We start from the raw sequence: 24,839 nt of genomic DNA, 5'->3' as shown, positions 1-24,839 counted from the left end.
ATAGCTAATGTTAGATGGATCTTGGTTGAAAGCAGAGAGGTCCAGAGGAATGTCTGTCTGTGTTTCATGTATGTACATTGTATTCCATAAAGTACTTAATTTACATTATATTTAATTCATTTATACTGTGGGGGGTTTTCTCCCTTACAATCAATCATCCCGCCAACAACTACTTTCATGAAAGCATGTAAGCCAGCTATTTCATGTCTAATATCCCCTTTTAGATAGCCAGTTGCTGATTTTCCTAGGTGAAACCAGGCTGCTCCCTGGAGACAAGGAGTTTAAGGCTCTGCCTTGCATGCTTTGGGGACGTGGCCAGGGAAGGACCAGTCCTTGGAGAGAGATATCATGCTTGATAGGGTGGAGGGACAGAGCAGGAGAAGACTCAGGATGAGATGGATTGATTCAATGACAGGAGAAATGGGATTAGGTCTATCACAGAAGATGAGAAGGCTTGAGCAGGTTTCAGATCTAATTATGTACATAGGTTCGCTATGAGTCACAGGTAACTTGTTGATACATAACAACAATATCAGTCCAGTACTCTGAGGAAACATTCATGTCTCCTTTGCTGAAAGATTCTCTGTTCAACTTGGAAACTTTGAGTATCTGCATCTATAAGCATTGTCCAGTCCCGAACAAGCCAACAGGTTGCAGCAATTAACTCTAGTTCACAGCATGGATCATCTCTTCACCTGCTTGGGTTTTGTCAGCTCATCACCAGTCATCTGTGGCTAAGTTTAAATAGGTATCAGCTGCACGCTCAGGTGTCCACACTTCTCCCTACGCTCCAAACCTCTTGGTCTGCTCTCTCAGCCCTAGCTCCCCACGTGGGGCCAAGTCAACAGGCCAGGCCTCTTCAAGGCAATAGTCCTTCCCAGCTAATCCATACATCTGTACTTGCTAGGTGGACAGTGCTGAAGGGACATGTCTAAGCATACCCTATTTCTCCGTTGTTATATTCCTCCCACTTTCACTCCTGTGGATCCAAACGATCAATGTGAGTGAGCATACTCCAACCTCAAGTCCTGGAGGTGAGGTCTGATGGGTGTGCCAACATTACCCTGACTCAGAAGCTGAACAGCTTGTTCCAGTTATAAAATCCTGATGTCTAATTCTTCCTCATAAAGTCCAGCCTCCCAAATGATCTGTTCCACATATAGATTAAAAAAGTATGGCTGCAACAAGCTTTTTCGATTTGTTGGATAAACATTTTTCTGATCTACCGCTTTCAATTATATTTTAACACATTCCATTCAGGTGTGTTCTTAATTATTTTTTTAAAGAGTTCTCACCCATGGTCATTCTTCATGGTGTAATACTCATACAGATTCTTTGGTCACTTGAAACTTGGCATTGACTCCTAGAATGAACAACTAAGTAGTGTTGTTACCGTTTATTGCCTCAAGAGTCAAAGAAAAAGTCATATTTGCCTTATTTTTTAAACTGATATTTTGATGTTTCTCCCTATGGTTTTTAACCCCTCAGGAATATTTTTTTCAAAATGCTAACACATTTTAGCAAGTTTGGTTCATTGCACAATTTCATTAAGCTACCATCACTAAACTGATTCTTTGCTGGGCTAACAAATGAACCACTGAGAAACTTACTTTAATTGCCACATCAGAAATTGTACTGTGATAAGAAATTATTTTCTGATTTTTTTCTACTGCTGCAAGGAAGTTGTGAAGAGTGCTCACTCTATGAATCAGCCCCTAGAAATTAATCTAAGAACTATTCCACTCTTCATTTATTATATCTATTTTTTTAGGGCATCAGAGGAAGCCCAGGAACAATGGGACTGGCTGGTTCTCCAGGTCCTCGAGGAGCAAAGGGCTCTTCGGGTCTCCCAGGAAGCCCAGGAGTTCTAGGCCCAAAGGTATTGTGGTGTTTTCTCCTGATAGATGAGAAGCATTGGACTAAATTTAATGGCTGCCTCAGAGGATAAGATTAATAGCTTTCATTAAAATTTGGCTTGTCGTAGAAACCTATTAGGAAGAAAGAAATGTGGTCTTGATGTTCTCATCTTCAATGATAGCCACAAAGTCATGTAATTTGCCAAAAGAATGCCTTAACTCAAGACTGGAAAAGCTTTTTAAAAATGCTGTCATGACTCATATCTTCTGCCTTCTGTTATATCCCTTCTTCTTCAAATTAGAGAAATCTTAATTACTTCCAGATGCATACTTTCTCAACTAGCTTTCTTTTCCCTCAAATTGGCACTTAACAAACTATTAAGTAAATCTGATTGTAATATAGATTATTTCTTAGAGTCTAAATGATGGCAGTTACGTCTTATGCTAGTGACCAATACTCAGTACAGAATATTGTCTTTAGAATTTGCATATAAGAGCTCTTTTAGAAGTATTTCAATGCTGGGCTGACTTTGATTGAGTTATTGTCTTAATCCTAAAATGCTCATGAGATATATTTATACGTTGGATACACTAGAGATTTGTCCAATGTCTGTAAGGTCTTTCATGAAAGCCTTAAGATTAAGACTTTGTCACCCTTGTCAGTACAATCCCTTAGCTTGATTTCAATAGTTCCATTTATAAAGAATTTCTAGATACTCTAATATGGGTAGAGGAGCTGAAAATTACACCCAATTCCTTCCTTTTCCCAGTTTGAGCCTCTTTTGAATGTTTACACCATAAGTATCCATTTCCAGTGAAACCCAAGACAGCTGAACAAATGCTAAAAAGCTAGGAATAATAAAGATCATCTTATGTGTTAATTTTCTTCAGTAAAAAGGGATCCATATTCATCAAGTCTCAAAGTAATAGCTTTGCCTCAAAAAAGTGTAGTATACTTCACCAATCTTAAAGCAAGTGGTTTATCCATAAAGTGTCATCTTTCTTTAGTATATGACTACTCTCCATTTGATTCCTAAGTTTATTTTAGAACTAGCATGAGAAATATGCCAATTTATTTAAAAAATAAAAAGCAAATTTAAAATATCTATGCCTTTAAAAAATAAAATGATGATACTTAAGTGTATTAATAAAGTGATCATTATTATTGTTAGGTGTCATGGAGTCAAAACTGACTCATAATTGACCCTCCAAGGTGGTTCTCCAGTGAGATTTTTCAGAGGCTGCCCATTTTTCTCCCACAGAGCAGCTGGTGGACTTGATCTGCCTGCTTTTTGGTTGGCAGCTCAACTCCTTACCACTAGGCCAACAAAGTTCCATAAAGTGACTGGTAGAGGATACAAATCAAGATATATTTTCTATACAAGGAACATTGGGACACAAAAATAAAGTTTCCTTAGTGATGGAATTGAAAAAAAAATCACATCAAAAACTAAAATTACACTTGATGAGGCTGTGCTCTGTTTCATTAAATAGAAAGGGGGAAAATCAAATATAATTTTTTTCAAATGTAAGCTCCATGACATATAAACATACTGCCATACTTCATACCCTGCCCATCCTTTCTGTAGCATTTCTATCAACTTCCTAGTTTTGTATGTCCCTCTTCTCTCTTCTCATCATATTCTCTGAAAGTTTCTTATCTGCTGCTGCCATTCTTATTTCTTCTAACCAAATATTACTTCTGTAAAAAACATTGGTAGAAAGAATGATCATGCAGAATTTTATTTCTTTAGTGCTTTGTATTGTACCTTTGAATTTCATTTCAAAGCCTATATGTCTATAAATTTTAAAATGGATATCATCCTTTTTTTTCTGACCACAGGGTGAACAAGGATTACCAGGTCAGCCTGGAATACAAGGTAAAAGAGGTCACCAAGGAGCACAAGGTGACCAAGGACCATGTGGAGAGCCTGGCCTGAAAGGGCAACCTGTAGGTGCCAGCTCAGAAACCTCCCAAGCACTCATTTCACAGACGAGGCCACCACAACACAATAACAATTCTCTTGTCTCGTCACATTGCAGGGAGAGCATGGTGTTCAAGGTTTGAGAGGTTTCCAAGGATTCCCAGGTCCCAAAGTATGTTTCTATAATGTTCTGTTCTTTTTTTATACTCTTTCAGATAGCTAGAAAGAAAAGAAAGCTACTGAAGTATCAATAATTATTCTTTTAAATTTTTAAATATGTAATATTTTAGTTAATATTTGATTTTTAGTGTTTATTTTAATACATAATTGTATATTATTCTTGCAGGTTCACTCTGTGATTTGACTTTTCCCTTAAAGAGTGTATCAGGAAAACATTTCATTCAGCAAGATTGGGTGGACTTCTCAGTGAAGATCTATATACCTATTATCTAGATTCTATTTTTAACATTTTATTATCCTTCCTTTATCACATGCTTTTCTATCAGTCCTTCTCACCTTTCTCTCCATGTTCAGTGCATTTCAAAGTAAATTACACATTTCAGTAAAAACCAAAAAGGCCAACCCATTGCCATTTGGTCAATTCTGAGTCATAGTAACACTAGAAGAGAGAATGACTTCATAATATTCCCAAGGGTGTAATCTTTATGGAAGCAATTTACTACATCTTTCTCCTACAGTAGATTCAAACCACTTACCTTTCAGTTAGCAGTCAAACATTCAACCATTGTGCCAACGGATCTCCTTAGTATACTTTGCCCTAAATACTTTAGCATGCATGGTTTTACCTAACCATATTTAATTTTCTAAGAACCAGTTTTTTATAGACTAGCGAGATACTGCATTACTAGTGAAATATCCATAAAAGCCAAAAGTTTTTACGCTTCAAAATTCTGTTTCTAGGGTCCTGAGGGAGATGTTGGAATTGTTGGAATATCAGGTCCTAAAGGCCCTACTGGACAAAGAGTAAGTATAAAGTCATTACACGTATCACAAACTGTGGTTTGTTGTTTTGTAGGGCCAGGGTGATAAATTAAAAATTATTCCAAGTTAATGTTGTTGATGTTGTTGTTATGAACTGTAGAGTCGCTTGTGACTCATAGCAACCCTATGTACAAGATCCCTACACCCTGGCACAGGATAGGACAAGCTTCAGATGGGTGGTACTCAACTCGACGGCACCTAACAACAACAACAAAGTTTGGAGTATTTCTCGATTAATTAAGATACTATAAATACTGCTCTATTTTTTTAACAAATTATTATGTCATAGAGTCAAATGACAACTGATTTAGCTTGATGCTTTTTTTACATTGTTGTTGTTGTTAGTTGTTGTCAAATTCAACTCATAGCAACTCTATGAACAAAAAACATGAACCCTGTTCTATCCTGCAACATCCTGATACTTCCTGATACACAAGAGCCCATTGCAGAAGTCACTGTGTCAATCTACCTGGTTGAGAATTTTTGACATTCCCTTTTATTAGAAAACACAAGCAGCTACTATACGTATGGACCTCACCTGATGGATAACAATGGAGTCAGATTGATTACATATGTGGAAAGAATCGTAGTAGCTCAACATCAACTGTGAAAACTAGGTCAGGGGCTGACTGTGAAACAGATCATCCAATACTCATGTGTAAATTCCAATTGAAGCTAAAGAATGTGAAAACAGAAACCCAAGCATGAAAATAAGACTTTGAGTTAATCTCAGGTTGTAGCACCAAAGACATTATCGCCAGGGTCGGATGTATATTTACTGAAAGCAAAGAGTACCAGAGGAATGTCTATCATTGTGTTTCATTGATTATGCAAAGGCATTTGACTGTGTGGATTACAACCAACTGTGGCTGACTCTGAGAAGAATGAGAATCCCAGAACACTTGATTGTACTCATGTGAAACTTAGACCAGAAGCAGTACTCAGAACAGAGCAAGGAAACATTGCATTATTAAAAATCAGGAACAGAGTGCATCAGGGATGCATCCTGTCTCCATACCTTTCAACCTATATGCAGAACAGATTCATTGAAGAGAATGGGCTTTAGGAGGAGGAATGTGGCACCAGGATTAATGGAAGACTCCTCAACAACTTTTGTTGTGCAGATGACACAATCTTGCTTGCTGAAACTGAGGCAGACCTGAAGTGCATGAAGAAGAAGGTCAAGGATTGTAGACTTCAATATGGATTGAAGCTCAACATTAAGAAGACAAAGATTCTCACCACTGGGTAAATTGGCAGCACCATCATAGATGGAGAAGAGATTGAGGTTGTTAAAAGTTACAGCTTGCTTGGCTCCACAATCAACACTCTTGGAACCAGCAGTCAGGAAATCAAAAGACAGGCCACACTGGGAAAGTCAGGGCCCTTTCCACAGTGCTAAAGAGCAATGATGTCAGTCTAGGTTATAATGTTTGTCTGAGCCAGGCCATAGTCTTTTCAATTACTGACTATGCATTTAAGATCTGGACGGTGACTAAGGTTGATAGAATAATTTATTCCCTTGAATTGTAGAGCTGAAGAAGAATATTGACTGCCAAGAGAACTAACAGAGTTGTCTGTAGAGAGTGAAATCAAGCTGCTCCTTGGAGGCAAGCATTTTTAAACTTTATCTCATATACTTTGGGCACATGGTCAGGAGAAACCAGTTCCTTGGAGAAGGACATCATACTTGTAAAGATAGAGGGCCGGAGCAGGAAAAGAGGACCCATGATGAGATGGATTGACACAGTAAGTGTAGCAGTGGGGAAAGGTGTGTCAGGGACAGGGAGACTGGCTCAAGATAGAGCAGGATTCAGAGCTATTCATAGAGTTGCCCTGAGTAGTAGTCAACTCAATGGCACATAACAAAAAGCAAATCCATAAAACATACTCAGTTCAGTTAAGAAATTAAATTACATTAATCAGTTATGTTATTGTATGCCAGTTATGTGTTGAAATCCACCCATAGTTGACCTTCCAATAGGTTTTCAGAGGCAGTAAATAGCACGGGAGGAGACTGCACATCTTTCTCCCATGGAGCTGCAGTGAATTTGTGTGGCTTTGAGATTGTAGCACAACTTCTTACCATTAGACCACCAGAGCCCTTAATCACTTGTGTTGTTGTGTACCATTGAGTCAGAACTGACCCATAGCTGACCTTCTGGTGGGTTTTCAGAAGCAGTTAATCACATTAAAGGAGATTGCCCATCTTTCTCCTGTGGAGCAGCTGGTGGATTCGAACAATGTGCCTTTAGGATTACAGCGTAGCTCCTTGCCACCATGTTGTTGTTGTTATGTGCCGTTGAGTCACTTGCGACTCATAGCGACCCTATGTACAACAGCCCTAAACTCTGCTCTGTCCTGTGCCAATCACACTGTCTCTGACACTCCCATCCCGATTATCCCAGTCACTGAATCAATCCACCTCATAGAGGGCCTTCCTCTCCTGCATGTCCCTCCACCCTTCCAAGTATGATGTCCCTCTCCAAGGACCGGTTTCTCCTCACAACATGTCCAAAGTATGTTAGACGGAGCCTCAGAATCCTTGCCTCCAAGGAGCCACCCAATTTAACCCTTTCCAAGACAAATCTGTTTGTTTTCCTAGCAGTCCACGGTACTCTCAATACTCTTCTCCAGCACCACAGCTCAAAGGCAACAATTCTCCTTCTATCATCCTTGGTTATTGTCCAACTCTCTGATGCATAACAAGTGATTGTGAAGACCATGGCCTGTATCAGACGCACCTTAGTCTCCAGAGAGACACCATTGCTCTTCAGTGCTTTGGAGAGGTCCCTAACAGCAGACTTTCCCATGGCAATGAGCCTTTTAATTTCCTGGCTACTGGTGCCAAGAGTATTGACTGTGGAGCCAAGCAAACTAAAGCTGTGTACAATCTCAATCTCTTCACCATCCATCCTGATGCTGCCAATTGGTCCAGTGGTGAGAATCTTTGTCTTCTTGACATTGAGCCTCAATCTATATTGGAGGTAGTCCTTGACCCTCTGCAGCAGGTGCTTCAGGTCCTCTTCATTTTCAGCAAGCAGGATTGTGTCATCCGCATAATGCAGATTGTTGATAAATCGTCCACCAATCTTGACCCCACATTTCTCCTCATAGAGCCCAGCCTCCCGGATAATCTGTCCTGCATATAGGTTGAAAAGGTATGGAGATAGGATGCATCCCTGGCATACGCCCTTCCCAGTTTTGAACAATGCAGTGTTCCCTTGCTCTGTTCTGACAAATGCCTCCTGGTCCAAGTATAGTTTTCGCATTAGAACGAACAAGTGTTCTGGGATTCCCATTCTTCTCAGAGTCAGTCATAGTTTGTTATGATCCACACAGTCAAATGCCTTTGCATAGTCAATGAAACACAGATAGACATTCCTCTGGTATCCCCTGCTTTCAACTAAGATCCATCTTCAGCTGGTCAGACTCCTGTACCCCCTCTCTGAGCGGCCTGCCGAACGCATGTCGCGCGGTTTTTTGGTGTCTTCGATTACCTGGGAAGATGCGCGGGGACTGTGGCGGACCTTTAAGCCACCGAGCTTTCCTTGCCACTATAGACCTTTGAATTTTAATACTATTTTTCTAAATAATCTTTCTATTTTAAAGAGTCATTCTATTAGATAATCTTACTCATTTTGTTGCTGTTGATATAATTTGCCATCAAGTCACCTGTGACTCATAGTAACCCTATGTACATTAGCTCTGAAACCTTCTCTATCCTGAGCTAATCTCATAATTCCCAAAAGACCTAATCCCATTTCTTGTTACTGGGTCAATCTATCCCACCCTGGGTTTTCCTCCACCCTTCCAAGCATGATATCCTTCTGCAAGGGCTGGTCCCTCCTGGCCACATGCCCATAGTATGTGAGAGAGAGCGCTTCAAAAAATCCTTGCCTCCAGGGAGCAGCCTGGTTTCACCCTCTCCAAGACAGACCTTCTTGTTCTCCTGGCACTCCATGGTGGGTTGAACACTCTTCTCTAGCATCACAATTCAAAGGCATTGATCCTTCCTCTATCATTCTTAGTCATTGTCCAACTCTCTGATACTATTGCCTGGATCAGGTGCACCTTAGTCTCCAGACTGACATTGTTGCTCTCCAATGCTCTAGAGAAGTTCCTGAGAGCAGACTTTCCCAGTGTAATTTATCTTTTGATTTCCTGACTGCTTCCAAGAGTGTTGATCGTGGAACCAAACAAACTGATGTTACTAACAATCTCAATCTCTTCTTCATCTATAATGAAGCTACCAATTGGCTCAGTGCTGAGATCTTTGTTTTCTTGATGTTGCACTTCAATTAACATTTAAGACTACAGTCATTGACCTTCCATGGCAAAAGTCTCACATTCTCATCAGTTTCAGCAAGCAAGGTTGTCTCGTCTGCATAACAGAGATGAGTCGTCCTCCAATCCTGATTCCACATTCCTCCTCATAAATTTCAGCCTCCTAAATAAACTGTTCTGCATATAGATTGAAAAGATATGGAGATTTCCTAGGTTTTGCTTATAAAACAAGATGAGGCAGTAGATATAATCAAGAAAAAAAATAAGTGTGTTGTGCTTTATCTAGAAATCATTACTGTTATTTTTGGTGAAGAAAATAAATTTTGTACCGTTTATTTCAATCTGAATAAAATGTGAATTTTGTTTAAAAAAAAAAAGGCATGAAGACAGGAGGCATCCATAATGCACTCCTTTCCTGATTGGTTACTTTATGAATGCCATCAATAAACAACACACATTTTAACTATAACAATTGGTACTGTTTCCTTTTCCTCTGTAGGAGTAAAAGAGGAGAAATGCCTGTTAAATAGTTACACTTGTGTGTTTCAGGTTAAATTTTAGAAAATTAACTGAAGTTACTGCCACTGGAGGTGAGGATAAAGTGAGGATTTAATCATTGAGATTAAGGTCCTTTTCTGGTTGGAAGGAGTTGACCTGTTCAGCTGTTTTATTTATCTTCAAGATCAAATAACAGTTTACAACTTTTAAAACATCTTTTACTCTTTTCATTTAGTGGACCTATTCTTATTTCTGTTTTACATGTTAAGAAACCAAGGAAGTTTCATTTGTCCCCCTGTAGTGCTCTCCAATACTTCCTCCCTGCTCCATGCTGCATGCCACATTATCTCAGTCAACTTTTTAAAAGAAATTTATCCACAACTTCATCATTTTACATAGCCCTCTTTATAGAAATTAATTCCGTTTGTTGTGTAATGGTAGATGTATAAAATGATATCACTGAAATGATTCCCACATAAAAACTGGAATGCTGATTTTCTGGGGTTTTCTTACAGGGATTGAACATCTTCCAAATGTAGGAAGCTATAACAGTATTCAGAATTGTGTTACTCAGTGAATCAAAATTTCAATTTCTACTAATGCTATAAGATCATATATTAAAAACTGTAATTGTATAGACGTGGACCATTTTACAATAGCATAATAAAATATATATGATATTTTTAAATCATACTGGAAATAAAACTGTTTTCTTTTTCTTCAACAGGGAAGCACTGGCCCCCTTGGCAGAGAAGGTATAATAGGCCCAACAGGTAGAACTGTAAGTTAGTCAAAATACAGATCTCTTTCTTTCATAGTCTTTGTTTTCTTTAATCCTACTTCTAGAATAATCCACAAAGGATCAGCCTGAGTATTTCCTAAGAAAATAACAAATGTAATTTTACTCCCCCCCAAAATAATATTTCATTGTATTTAGAGATTATTTGCTTAATTAAATGTATCAAATGATGAATTAGGTGCTTCAAAGTGGAGCTGTAGTTTCTCAATCCTTTCTATTGTGGTTGCACATTTGAGCTGTTTCCATGTTCTTGCAACGGTAAATAATGTTTCTATGAACATTGGTGTGCAAGACTCCATTTATGCCTCAAGAATAACGATTTTGTAAATCACTACTTAACTTGGGAGGGACTGGAGAGCATTATGCTGAGTGAGCTAACTCAGTCCTATAAGGACAAATACTGCATAAAAATACATTATTGTAGAATGAGTATGAGGTGGCAAGGGGGAAAGAAAGGGGCAGAGGGGTGAGGATGGTCAGGGGTTGGAAGGTGGTTAATTATAGACTCACACAATTTGATGGGTGGAGAGAGGGGTGAAGGAAATGGGGGAAATCCTGTGTGAAAATAATGTATAAGAACTTTGTAAATAAACCAGTATTTTTTTAAAAAAAAGTGGAGCTACAGAGAGTGAGAATTGGAGATTTTTGAGAACCAAAAGCATATAAGTCATCATTAAATACATTTTTCTGAAAGAGAAATAACAAAAAAAATGGGCATATGGGCAAATTTCTTGATTGAGAGAAACAGACTGTCCTGGAAAGAAGGATATGTATGATTCTTGAGAATAACAAAAAAAAAAAAAGAAGAGGAAAAAATTTCAATGAATAATAGCCTGTGATGATCTTTGCAAGAATACATTGCAATAAAAGACTGCAGTGAAGAAGAAGATTAAAATATTTACTACTAATTTCTCACAGCAGACTTTAAAGTAGGTATTTCCTTTTAATGTATGAGATGTACAAAGGTCCACATTCAAGGTACATCATTCAAATACATGCAAATAGTGAATTACATAGCTGGCGTTTCTTATATCTCGTTTATCTTCCTATCCTAACTAAGGATCTAGAGATATCTAGAGAAAACAGGAAATAGAGCCTGTAAAAATTTGGCTCTGAAATAAAGCGGAGAAGTAAAACCATGTTGGTAGGAAAGTTCATGAGTTCACAGGACAGCTGGCATTCCTATAATAGTGTAAACATTCAAGACAAGAAGCACAATAGAAAGTGTCATGTGAAACTTGGGAAATATTCATTACTTAGTAAGGAAAAAATTTTTCTGAAAGTCATGTGTACATACATAATGTTTATAACTTTAAAATTACATCAATTATTAAATAGAGCTATTGAGAAAAATTCAACATCAAAATTGCTAGATTTATAAGCAAAATAAATGTGTAACTCAACATTTCTCTAGACTTCCAGCATTTACCATGTAGATTTATAGAGTCTGTGTGGGAGATTGTAAGTGGGAGATTTCTCATATTTCAGTGGGTGGTTTTTCAGCAAGCTAAGAAACGCATACTGTTCTGATTACCGAATGGCTGTTCTCTGTAAAAAATGTGAAATGTTAATTAGTCAAGGAAATTGTGATAAATAAATAGCTCAATTAAATATCTTACTGTTTCATTTACAGAGAGAATTTAAAGACTCATGTAATATTTTGTATGCACATCAAATTTTCCCATTCTCTAAAATTCAAGAAGACTCTTCTAAGAAGAGTTCACCATTAAATACAAACTTTTGAGAATGGACAAAAGTATTTTTAAAAACATAGTGCTGGAAAGCTAAATGAGGTTGTCTTTTCAAATAATAAATCATACTACAAGGTAATCATAGATTATATGATAGTGCAAAGAAATAAAGAAGCATATGGATAGATCAGATCAGAGCCCAGCAGTTAATCTCAGAATATTTGGATTAAGTAATACTGAAAGATACCTATCAGAATAATTTGTGATGCAAATAATAGAAACTGTGACTCTAACTAGCTTTATAAAGAAATTTATTCCAGGAAGTTCAGAAATAGGAGATTCAAATTTATTTAATTTAGTGACTCATTATTCCAGAGCTTCAGATTTGGTTAATTTAGTCCATATTACTCCAGATCAAGTTCTTTCTTTTTTAAATAATTTTTTAAATTAATTTTAATGAAAATTTACAGAAACTTTGAATTTCCATTCATTCATTGTTGCACTTTTCTAGATCAAGTTCTTTCCATGTTTATTTCTTGTCTGTCATCTTGAATTAGAGACATCTTATTATAAATTTTATATATGTGGATATTGTCTACAAAGTGACTCCACTTTTTGAGATCACATTGAGACATAAATATTAACAAGAAGGAAAAGCAATCTGTAGTTTTATTTTGGAAAACCAAAATTGTTTTCTAAAGTCTGCTATTGTATTCTTTATGTCAACTTAACTAGCATTTAGCTCTCCATTTCTAAATCAGTATTAGAGAAATGAAGCTTAATATGCTTGCTTATTTATCATCTTGCGTCATTGTATAGCATTTGTCTGGCAGTTTGCTGTACTGGTGTAACTTGTGAGTTGTTGTGATGCTAGAAGCCATGTCACCAGTATATTAAATGCCGGAAGGTTCACTCCTGGTGGACAGGTTTCAGCAGAGCTCTCAGATTAAGACAGACTAGGAGGCAGCATTGGCCATACGCTTCTGAACTAATAGGCCTCTGAAAACCTTATGAACATGGGTAGCTATAATATTAAAGGTAGAACCCAGAATGGAGGTAAATTAAAATGGATTAACACAGTGACTGGAGCAAAGGGCTCAAGTATGTCAGAGATGATGAGGATGACACAGGATGGGACATGGTTCGGATCTGTTGTTCATAGGGTCACAATGAGTAGTTCTTTACAGCATCTAACAACAGCTGTAGGAAGATTTTTGCTAAAGATAATTAAGAAATGATTGAAGTGGTACATCAATAAGAAAATTCCAGAAATTCAAGTCATATTAGAAAAGGGCATGGAACAAGGAATATTCAATTGATTTGGATCTACAATCTCCAACCAAGGAAGCAGAACTCAAGAAATCAAGACATATTGCAGTATACAAATCTGCTTTAAAGAGCTCTTTAAAGTGTTAAAAAAACAAAAATATCACTTTGAAAATTAAAGTGTGTCTTACCTAAACCATATTATTTTCTATTATTTCATATGCTTTAAAAAGCTAGGAAATTAATATGGAAAACTAAAGAAGAATTGATAAAGTTCTATTATTTTATCGGTGAAGAATATTTAACATTTCAAGGACTTCTGGAAGAAAGAGCAAATCTATCATAGAAGTACAACCAGAACACACGTTTTAAGGGGAGGAATAAAAAGACTTCACCTTATAGACCATGGATATGTCATTAAAAAGATCAGTGTCTCAATAAAGACTTCCGGTTTGACAAAGTGAATATCAATACAAAAAATGGGAAGTTTCCCAATTAGATGGACTGACATAGTAGCTACAACAATGAACTCAAATATAGCTGTGATTGTGAGAATGGTGCATGTATTACAAGAAATATACATACTTACGTGCTATAGATGAGAACTTTAGTGGTCTAGTCTGTAGGAAGTTGGTTGCAATTCAAAGACTGTACATCTCCAGTGATTTGAAGTCATTGGTGAGATAGGCAATCATCTCTCATTGCAATTTATATCTTCAGAAAGCCATGGAAGGTTGCTGTAATTTTGAGCCTACTTGACAGTAGTGAGTTTACATTTTATATATGATATAGGAGTACAAATTCAAACAAATTTTCTGGAGAAAAATTGTTTATTAATTTTAAAGAGTGCAAGGATTTCTGTTACAGGGTTGTTTATTTATAATGACAAAAAGTTAGAAATAGTAATGGAGAATTAAATAACTATATCATTGGGGGTTTTTAAGTATTAGGTATTATCAGTACTTACAAAGAATGCAGATTGACATGGAAGAACATTCATACTGTGAACCTGTAAATTCAGGTTACAGAAATCATCAACAGTGTTATTTCCTTTTTATAAACATTAAAAATCCACATACAGTTTCCACAAACACTAACACCAAAATGTGTATGTATAGAAGTTAAAAAGCAGTAAATTGACTCAGGAAAAGACTATACTACATTCTTTTCAAGTACTCATGGAATAGTCACCAATATAGGCTATATGGAAGCTCACTGCTATTGAATTGAGACCGACTCTTAGTTGACCCTCCATTAGATATACAGGATGTAAATAAAACAGGAGGAGATTTCTCTTTCTCTAGAGGAGCCATTGTTAGATTTAATCCACCAGAGAGGTGTAGCTTTTCGACTACCAGTGCAACTCCCTACAGGCTATTCTGCCAGAGATCTAGGTCAAAAAAGAAATTTTGACAGGAAAGTATCAAAATCATTCAAAATAACTTCTCTGGTTTAACACAATTAAATAAAAATTGGTAACAAAATAATAATAGGAAAATCTCCAAACATTTAAAAATTAAAATGCATGCTTCTGAATAACCCATAAATCAAAGAGTAAGTCACAAGGAAAATTCGAAACCATTTTTAATTGAATAAAAAGATATGTATCAATAGTTATGACACATAAAAAAGATAAAAAAGAATAGGAAGAAAAGATAAAAAACAACAACAACAACCAAAAAAAAACACACTTAAAAAGAAGAAACCGGCGAGCTCTGGTGGCCTAGTGGCAAGAAGGTGTACTGCAATCCCAGAGGTGCACGGTTCAAATCCACCAGATGCTCTGCTGGAGAAGGAGGAACAATCTCCTCCTGTACTAGTCAAATCTGATTTGACGGTACACAACACACACACACACACACACACACACACACACACACACACACACACACAAATAATAAAATATATATTTAAAAAATTTAAAAAATAAAAAAAGAAGAAACCATCTTAGAGTCAGGATTTCCAAAAATTGAAGGAAATAGATATTACTAGAATTTACCCTGTTAATTTCTTTTCTAAACTGTGTTATTAATTTCTTTTCTAAACATATGCAATTGTCAAATCAGCTATTGAGAATAAATCAATGAATAATTATCATTTTATCCCTGTCTGATTTTCCTGTGGTGATAGGAATAGCAAAATAAGAAGCATAATAAATTAAGATATATTTGCTTTGCTTTGCTTTTTTAGGAAGAAAAACTAGAATTTATATTCATTAACCAAAAATTCATCATTACTAGGAAAGAAAATTCTACTAATTGCAATGTTTCTGTATATGATCTCAATTACACTAAAGCAACATCTCTTTTTTTTTTTTTAATTTTAGGGACCCAAAGGAGAAAAAGGCGTAAGAGGAGAAACTGTAAGTTTAACTAGATTTGTTGTTGTTACAGTATCTCTTGTCATTGGACTTTAAGTTCCATGAAAACAAAGATTTTGTATAGTTATTTACTATTATGACTCATATCTACAGAATAAAAATTAAATTATATTAGCTGGCTGGAAATAGAACTAATTGTTGAGTTTATTACAGTGACATCTAAAAATCTGTAAGCATAATCTGCCAGTCATATTTATGCCAAATCAGTGTGTGAAATGGAATATTTGCCTCAGTACGGACGGAAATAACTTTAGAAGGGCAAGTTATTTGGGATTGTTGTTAGGTGCCATTGAGCCAGCTACCGCTCAGTGACCCTGTGAATAGCAGATCTAAACCTTGCCCAAACCTGCACCATTTTAATAATATCTTCCACACTTGAGTTCATTGTTACAGTCACAAGTCTCATTCAGGCTTTTCCTCTCTTTTCACTGACTTTCTACTTTTCCCAGCATGATGTCCCTTTCCAAAGACTGGCCCCTCCTGACAGCATACCCAAAGCATGTCAGACGAAGTTTCATTTACTCTTGCCTCTAGGAAACACCCTGGTTGTGCTTTCTCTATGGAAGATGTTCTTGGTCTTTTAGCATTCCATAGTGTATTCAATATTTTTTCTGTATGGATTAAAATAAACAAATAAATAAACTGAAAACGAAACTCATTGCCCTTGGACAAGAACTGACTCATAGCTAACTCTCCAGTGGGTTTTCAAAGGCTATAAATCACATGAAAAAAACCCATCTTTCTCCCTCAGAGCAACTGGTAGGTTTGAACCTCTTGCCTTGGAGTTGACAGCAAAACTCCCTACTATCCAGGTCACCAGAGTTTGACATGGGGCAAATACCCATTACATATTCTTGGTACTGAAGGAGAGAGAAAAAAGGGAAAATATTTGTTATATTGCAGCCAACTGAAAATAAAAAATTGTCCCCATCAAAAATATCCATAGTATAAAATTTATCCCTGTAAGGTCAGACATGTGCCTTAACACACACACTCTGCACCTACTTCTACTGATTACTGGGTCCGAAATTCATTGCCAATGACTCACAGGCTTGACTCAACAGCTGTGAGGCTTATTAAGGGTTTGGTGATGGAGGGGAGAGAGACAAAGGATATCACCCAGTGAAAGTCCAAGCTTTAGTGAACAGTAGTCCCAAGCCAGGTTAAAAGCAAAGCACAAGTCCTCACTTAGTTCAGGTAACTTCTCAATCAACAAATAGAAATCCATGTTCAATCAAGCAAGACAGATGCAAGAAGCCTCTGGTTTCCTCAGTCATGCAGCAAGGTTCCTTTCATAGCAATCACAAGTTAACTTTTCCTTCTATCATCCAACAGCCAAAACCTTTAGCTCAGGTCTGTCTCCAGGTCTCTGCCAGCTACACCTCCCCACAATCTCTCCACAGTCTGGTTAGCTCTCTCTTTCTTAAATTGGCCTCCCAGCTGCTGATGATGTTGAAGACCCTGATTAATAGCAAACCATATGTCTGCAGTAGAGTCAGATTGGAGACCACCCTCCCAAAAGGGGATAAGGTGATGGACAGAAAAGTTATTTTCAAAAGACGTGCAGCACACCTGAGAAAATGAATTGAACTCTCTGGGCTATTTAGACCCTGCCAGATAACTCTCCTCTTACTCTTTCTGCTTTCTCCTTACTTTCTAACTTTTGTGCTTCCATTTTCTTTCCCATACTCATTAGCCCCTCTAATTCCTTCTCATTTTGAAGTTTCAATTTAAAGTCATTTGTTCAGGGAAGACTTACTAATCTTTTGATTGCATCACGCCATCACTCCTCCAGCACCAAGAACCTAGGGAGCTCTGATGGCCTAGTGGTAAAAATTTGCATTGAGGCAAGCTCTAGTGACCTAGTGGCAAGAAGTTGCACTGCAATTCCCTAGGAGCTCTGCTGGAGAAGGAGGGGCAACCTCCTCCTGTACCAGTCAGATCCAATTTGACGGCACACACACACACACACACACACACACACACACACACACACATTGCAATCTCAAAGGCAAGCAGTTCAAATCCACCAGCTGCTTGACAGGAGAAGGATGGGCAGTCTCCTTCTGTACAATTCACTTTCTCTGAAGACCCACTGAAAGATCAACTGTGGGCCAGTTCTGACTCGATGACACACAACAGAAATAACCCAGAACCCAGTAACATGTCTATTTCCCTGTTCTTTAATTCTTAAGTGTTTCCTGTTGAAATCTATTTAAAATAACAATTCCTCACTTTCTTTTTTTTATTTTTTAGCAAAACATATATTCTTTTTTAATTGAGATTTTAATGAAAGTTTATAGAGAACTTGGATTTCCATTCATTCATTGTTGCACATTTTCCTCCCTGCCCCCCAGTTCACTTTTCTCCTTGAAAAAAGAAATCTTTCTGTGTTGTACAGTTCCCCACCTCCACCCCAGTCCACTTTACTATGCAGCCCTTATTCTGGACTGTTGTAATACAAATAATACCAAAGCATGTATTCCTTTTAAGCCGTTCTTTCCCTCATCTATTTCAAAGCAGTGCACATTATTTATCCCCTCTTTTCTTGGCTGCCCCCTAACCCTGAAGTCAGTCCTGTTTTACAACAGTGAATGTCTCACTTTCTTGATATTCCTAATCTTTAATTACTCTATTTCTTTACTTCATGTTTACTTGCTTTACATATTCTATTTCCAGCTCCTTGAGTGTGAACTCCTGAAGTACAAGCTTTTATCTACTGGAGTTTTTGTTTGATTGCTTCATTATTGATAATTTCCCAAGACTTAAGACAGAATCTGTCTTCTTGTAGGTGTTCAATAAATGCTTGCTCAATTATTGATGAATAGGGAAAGTTTTGAGTATTGGGACATGGTGGTGGTAGTGGTGGTGCTTGTTGTTTTTGTTGTTGTAGTTAGTTGCCACTGCATCAGCATCCAACTCATGGCAACCTCATGTATTACTGACTAAAACTGCTTTATAGGATAGGGTGCCCGGACTATTATCTTTATACCAACAAACCCATTGCCATTGATTAGACCTAACTCTGCTAACCCCCAGCAAGTTTTAGATACTGTGAATTACACAGATTTTCCATCTTTCTCCCATGAAACTATTGGTGGATTGAGACTGCTAGAGAGGTGTCACCTTTGAATTAGCAGCACAAATCCCTACAAATTATGCCATTAGAACTCTTTATGAAAGCAGATAAACATCTGAAAGATTTTTCTCATAGAAGAAGTGATAGATGTAATATGAGTAACTCTGGAAAATAAAATTGAAATTATTTCCTCATTAAGATGTAGCTTCCCTTTCCATGTTGATCTACTTGAGAAGATATGAACTCCATGAAGATTTGACATGTATTTGCTATCATATCTCTACCTATCATCTCAGACACCACCTAGATATTAGCCTATCTCAGTACCTGACATAAAATTAAGACACAACAAATTGTTATTTTGTAGGTCAATTTAATACTAAAGTGATTGATTTTAATGTATTATGAACTAATAATCATTGATATTGTAGTTAGTTGCCATCAAGTCCACTATCATTCATTGTGAGCCTATGAACAACTTATCTCAACCTTTCCCTATTCTGTGCCATCCTTGCAGTCTGTAACATGTTTCTAGCCAGTCACTGTCCTTCCACCTTATTGAAAGTCTTCCTCTGACTTTTTACTTTTCCCAGGATGGTATTTTTTTCTGAAGAATTGGATTCCTCATAACATACCCAAAGTATGTGAGATTAAGTTTTACTATTCTTGCCTGTAAGGAGCTCTCTGATTGTACTTACTTTAACATTGTGGTTGTTAAGTGCCATCGAGTCGCCTGCAACTCATAGCGACCCTATGTACAACGGCCCTAAACCCTGGTCTGTCCAGTGCCAGTCTCACTGTCTCCAACACACCCACCCTGATTACCCCAGTCACTGAATCAATCCACCTCATAGATAGTCTGATTTTTTAATTTTTTTTTCTTTTGGCAAGTATTTTTTTCCAACATTATAATCCAAAGATGCCGATTTGTATTTTATCTTCATTATTTATTGTCTAATTTTCAGATGCATAGAAAACAAATGAAAATACCATTTCTTGGATTAGGAACACATTAAGCTTTAAATAAATATCATTGCTCTGTAGCAGTTTGGAAAGGTTCTTGATGGTAGATTTGTCCAATGCAACACATCTTTTGATTCCTTGACTGCTGCTGCCATGGGTGTCGATTGTGGATCCAGGTAAAATTAAATCATTGATACTTCAAACTTACCTCCATCTGTCATGATGGTCTTATGGTCAAGATTTTTGCTTTCTTGAAGTTGACATGTAACCCATAATGAAGACAGTAGTAAATTTTCTGCAGTAAATGTTTCAAATGGGGTTGCTTTCATAGTTAAGAAAGTCTTTTCTAGATCTATCTTGAAGTACAATATTGTGGGTGACAGGATAATATTGATATGCATACAAGAAAATCCAGTGAATACCACTGTCATTCAGATATATTCACCAAAAACCAGAGCCAAAAAAGAGGAAATAGAAGATTTCTACCAACTTTTACAGTCGGAGAGCCATCGAAATGCAATCAAGATGCACTGATAATAATGGGTGACTGGAATGTAAAAGTTGGAAACAGGAAAGAAGATTCAGTAGTTGGAAAACATGGACTCAGTGACAGAAATGAAGCTGGAGTTAGAATTATTGCATTTTGCACAATCAATGACTTATTCATTGCAAATACATATTTAAGAGACCTAAACGCAGGTTATACACATGGATTTCACCTGATCGTATGCATATAAATCAGATTGATTACATCTGCAGAAAGAACCACTGGAGATATTCAGTATCAGCTGTAAAAACTAGGACAGGAGCTGCTTTTAGAACAGACCAGCAACTACTCATATGCAAGTTCAAGCTGAAGCTGAGGAAAATTAAACCGAATTCATGGGAACCAAAATATGACTTTGAGTCTTCCCACCTGAATTTCAGAACCATCTCAGGAACAGGTTTGAGGCTTTGAACACAAATGAGCAAAGACCAGATAAGTTATGGGAAAATATTAAGGGTATCATCCAGGAAGAGTGTGAATGGTCATTACAAAGACAGAGGAGGAAAAAAAGACGAACATGGATGTCAAAAGAAACTCTGAATATTGCACTGGAGTGCAGAAAAGACAAAGCAGAAGGAAGAATTCAAGATACTAAAGAGCTCAACAGAAGATTTCAAAAGGCAGCACGGAATGACAAATGAAATATTACAATGAAATGTGCAAGGAGCTGAAGTCAGAAAATCAAAAGGGCTGAAATCACTCAGCATTTCTTAAGCTCAAGGAACTTAAGAACAAATTCAAACCTCGAGTTGCTATAATCGAGGATGTTTTAGGCAGAATATTAAATGATCCAGGAAGTATTAAAAGAAGAAGGAAAGAATATACTGAGTCACTGTATTGAAAGGAATTGGCAGATACAGAAGAATTTAATGAAACAACACATGAGCAAAAGCCTATGGTGATGAAGGCAGAAGTTCAGGCTGCTTTAAAGGAAATAGCAAAAAGTAAGCCCCCAGGAATACACGGTATACCAATTGACATATTTCAGCTAACAGATGCTACCCTAGACGTGCTCACCAAGCTGTGCCAAGAAATCTGGAGAACAACCACTTGGCCAGCTGACTAGAAGAGATCTATATTTGTTCCTATTCCAAAGAAGGGTGACCTAACAGAATGTGGAAACTATAGAACAATCTCATTGATTTCACATGCAAGCAAGATTCTACTGAAGATTTTCCAAAAATGACTGGAACAGCACATCAGCAGAGAACTGCCAGAAGGACAAGCTAGGTTTAGAAGGGGTCGTGGTACTAGGGATATTGTAGCTAATGTTATATGGATCTTAGCTGAAAGCAGGAAATACCAGAGGAATGTCTCTATGTATTTCAATGATTATGCAACGGTGTTTGACTGTGTGGATCATAACAAATTGTGGCTGACTGTGAGAAGAATGGGAATCCCAGAACACTTGATCATGCTAATGCAAAACCTATACTGTGGACCAAGAAGCAATCATCAGAATGGAGGAAGGAAGCACTCATGGTTCAAAATTGGGAAGGGTGTACACCAAGGATATGTCCTATCTCCATACCTTTTCAACCTATATGCAGAACAGATTATCCAGGAGGATGGGCTCTGAGAATTGTGGCATCAGGATTTTTAGAAGATCTATTAACAATCTGTGTTATGCAGATGACACAACCCTGCTTGCTGAAACTGAGGAGGACCTGAAGTGCTTGCTGCAGAGGTCAAGGACTTAAGCCTTCAATATGAATTGAGGCTGAATGTCAAGAAGACAGAGATTTTCACCACTGGACCAATTGGCAGCATCAGGATGGATGGTGAAGAGATGGAGATTGTTCACAGCTTTAGTTTGCTTGGCTCCATAGTCAACATTCTTGACACCAGAAGCCAGGAAATTAAAAGACATATTGAGAAGGGAAAGCCTGCTGTTAGGGATCTCTTCAAAGTACCGAAGAGCAATGGTGTCTCTCTGGAGACTAAGGTGCATCTGATACAGGTCATGGTCTTTGCAATCTCTTTTTGTGCATCACAGTGTTGGACAATGACTAGGGAGAATAGAAGGAGAACTGATGCTTTTGAGTTGTGGTGCTGGAGATGAGTATTGAGTATTGACTGCTAAAAAAACACAGATTCATCCTGGAAAGGGTTTAACCGGGCTGCTTCTTGGAGGCAAGAATCCTGAGATTTCGTATGACATACTTTGGACATGTTGTAAGAAGGGACCAGTCCTTGGAGAGAGACATCATGCTTGGAATGGTGGAAGGATGGCACAGGAGGGGAAGGTCCTCTGTGAGGTGGATTGATTCAGTGGCTGGGGTAATCAGGATGGGTGTATCAGAGACAGTATGATTGACACAGGACTATGAGGTGGATTGATTCAGTGACTGGGATAATTGGGATGGGAGTGTCAGAGAGTGCAATTGACACAGGACAGAGCAGAGTTTAAGGCTGTTGTACATAGGGTTGCTATGAGTTGCAAGCGTCTTGACAGCATATAACAACAAGGCTATGTCACCTGTATAACATGGCTGTTGATGAGTCTTCCTCCAATTCTGGTGCCATATTTCTCTGGATAGAGTCCAGCTTCTTGAATTATTTTCTCAGCATACAAATTGAATTTGATGTGTTTCATTGATTAAAGTGTTTCAGCCTTGAATATGTTCACTAGTCCATGACAAGAAATTAGTAAAAGAGTTACATGGTCAAGTGACTAGAATAGATTCATATTTGTTCCCACTCAAAATAATAGTGATCCAACACAATGTGAAAATTATTGAAGAATAGCATTAATACCACATTCAAATAAAATCTTGCTGAAGATTCCTTTAAAACAGCTAGAACAACACATCTAACAAGAAACTGCCAAAAATTTAAGCTGAATTAAGAAGAGGACATGGAATGAGGGATATCATTACTGATGTCAGATGGATCTTTGCTAAAAGCAGAGAATACTGGAAACACATTTACTTATGTTTTACTGAGTATAAAAAGGCATTTGATTATGGGTAATCATAACCAATTATGAATAACATTGAAAAGAAAGAATCCCAAAACACTTACATGTACTCAAGTGAAAAATTAGGGAGTAATCCTAGTATGACTTTTTAGTTTTGCTGCTTCATTTGGATGACATATTATTTAAGAGAAATCAACAAAATGTTGAAAATACTCTTTAAAGTTTTCTCAGATATTACCTTTTAATTATTGTGTCTCACCATCCTTATAACTATCAGAATTATTTTTTTTGTTCTAATTGAAAGTAAGAAAGATGATTTAAGCACTGTAAGAGAAACTCAAACTATGGTAAAATATATCCTACTGTGTTGCTGTTATATACCTTTGAGTCAGAACCGACTCATAGCTATCATTCCAGCAGGTTTTCAGAGGCTATATATCGCACAAGAGGAGATTGCCCATTTTTCTCCTGTGGAGCAGCTGGTAGATTCAAACCACATAGCTTTGGGTTGACAGCGCTTCTTCTTACCACTAAGCTACCAGCATTTATAAAATAAACCCAAATTATGGGAAAATCTAATCTAGTCTATCCTGTTAGCAAGTCAAAAATTTTAAACTAATATTTATCTATTTATTTTTAACATTCATTGTTATTGGTTTTGTTGGATGCTGTTGAGTCAAGTTTAATCCATAGCAACCCTGTGAACAGCAGATTTGAACCCTATCTTACCCTGTGCCATCCTCATACTTCCTGAAACACTAGAGCTCATTGCAGTAGTCACTGTGTCAATCCACCTGGTTGACGGTCTCTTTCAATGGCTTTCCTCACTTCTAAGCATCATATACCTCTCCAAAGAAGAGCTGCTTCCCTCCTAGCAACATGCCTAAAGTATGTGAGATGAAGCTTTATCGTCTTTGCCTCCAAGAAGCACTCTGGGTACACTTTATTCAAGATATATTTAAGTGTTTTTTGAAAGTTCATAGGATAGTCAATACTCTTCTCCAACATCACAGTTCAAAGACATCAATTCTTCTTCTGTCATCCTTTTTCATTGTCTATGTCTCAGATGCATAGCAAGTGGTATGAAAGGCCATGACCTGGATTGTAGGTATCTTAGTTCTCAAACTAACATCATTGCTCCTCAATAATTTGGAGAGGTCCCTGATTATAGACTTTCCAGTGCAATATGTTTCCTGATTTTTTGACTGATGGTACCAAGGGTGTTGCTTACAGGTCAAAGTAAGATGAAGTTATTGACAGTTTCAATGTTTATCTATCAGGATGTTGCCTATCAGACCAGTGGTAAGAATTTATGTTTTCTTGATGTTGAGATCCAATCCATATGGAAGGCTTTTATCTTTTGCAACAAGTGCTTCAAGCCTTCTTTACTTTCAGCAAGTAAGGTTGTATCACCTACATAGTGCAGGATATTAATGAGTTTTCCTCTGATCTTGGTGCCACATTCTTCTTCATTGAATTCAGCTTCTTGAATTGTTCCTTCACCATACATATTGAAAAGATATGGAGAGAGGATACAACCCTGACTGACTCTTCTCTTTATTTTAAACCATATAGTGTTCCCTTGCTCTGTTTGCCTAATAGTCTCTTGGTTTTGGTAAAAGTTTC

The 24,839-nt window shown here is 37.3% G+C and overlaps 1 protein-coding gene across 1 annotated transcript in view; it reads left to right on the top strand.

The window, feature by feature from the left end:
* Positions 1-24,839, top strand: part of COL24A1 (collagen, type XXIV, alpha 1) — a 548,498-nt gene that overhangs the window by 484,602 nt on the left and 39,057 nt on the right. Inside the window, exons 48-53 of the mRNA XM_006898370.1 lie at positions 1,772-1,879; positions 3,700-3,807; positions 3,900-3,953; positions 4,703-4,765; positions 10,296-10,349; positions 15,651-15,686. Of these exons, the coding sequence (XP_006898432.1) occupies positions 1,772-1,879; positions 3,700-3,807; positions 3,900-3,953; positions 4,703-4,765; positions 10,296-10,349; positions 15,651-15,686 (423 nt within the window). The remainder of the gene's footprint in view (positions 1-1,771; positions 1,880-3,699; positions 3,808-3,899; positions 3,954-4,702; positions 4,766-10,295; positions 10,350-15,650; positions 15,687-24,839) is intronic.

Source organism: Elephantulus edwardii, unplaced genomic scaffold, assembly GCF_000299155.1.
Source record: "Elephantulus edwardii isolate Elephantulus edwardi_28Jun2011 unplaced genomic scaffold, EleEdw1.0 scaffold00227, whole genome shotgun sequence".
Taxonomy (NCBI): Eukaryota; Metazoa; Chordata; class Mammalia; order Macroscelidea; family Macroscelididae; genus Elephantulus; species Elephantulus edwardii.
This window is presented reverse-complemented; position numbering and strand designations above follow the sequence as displayed.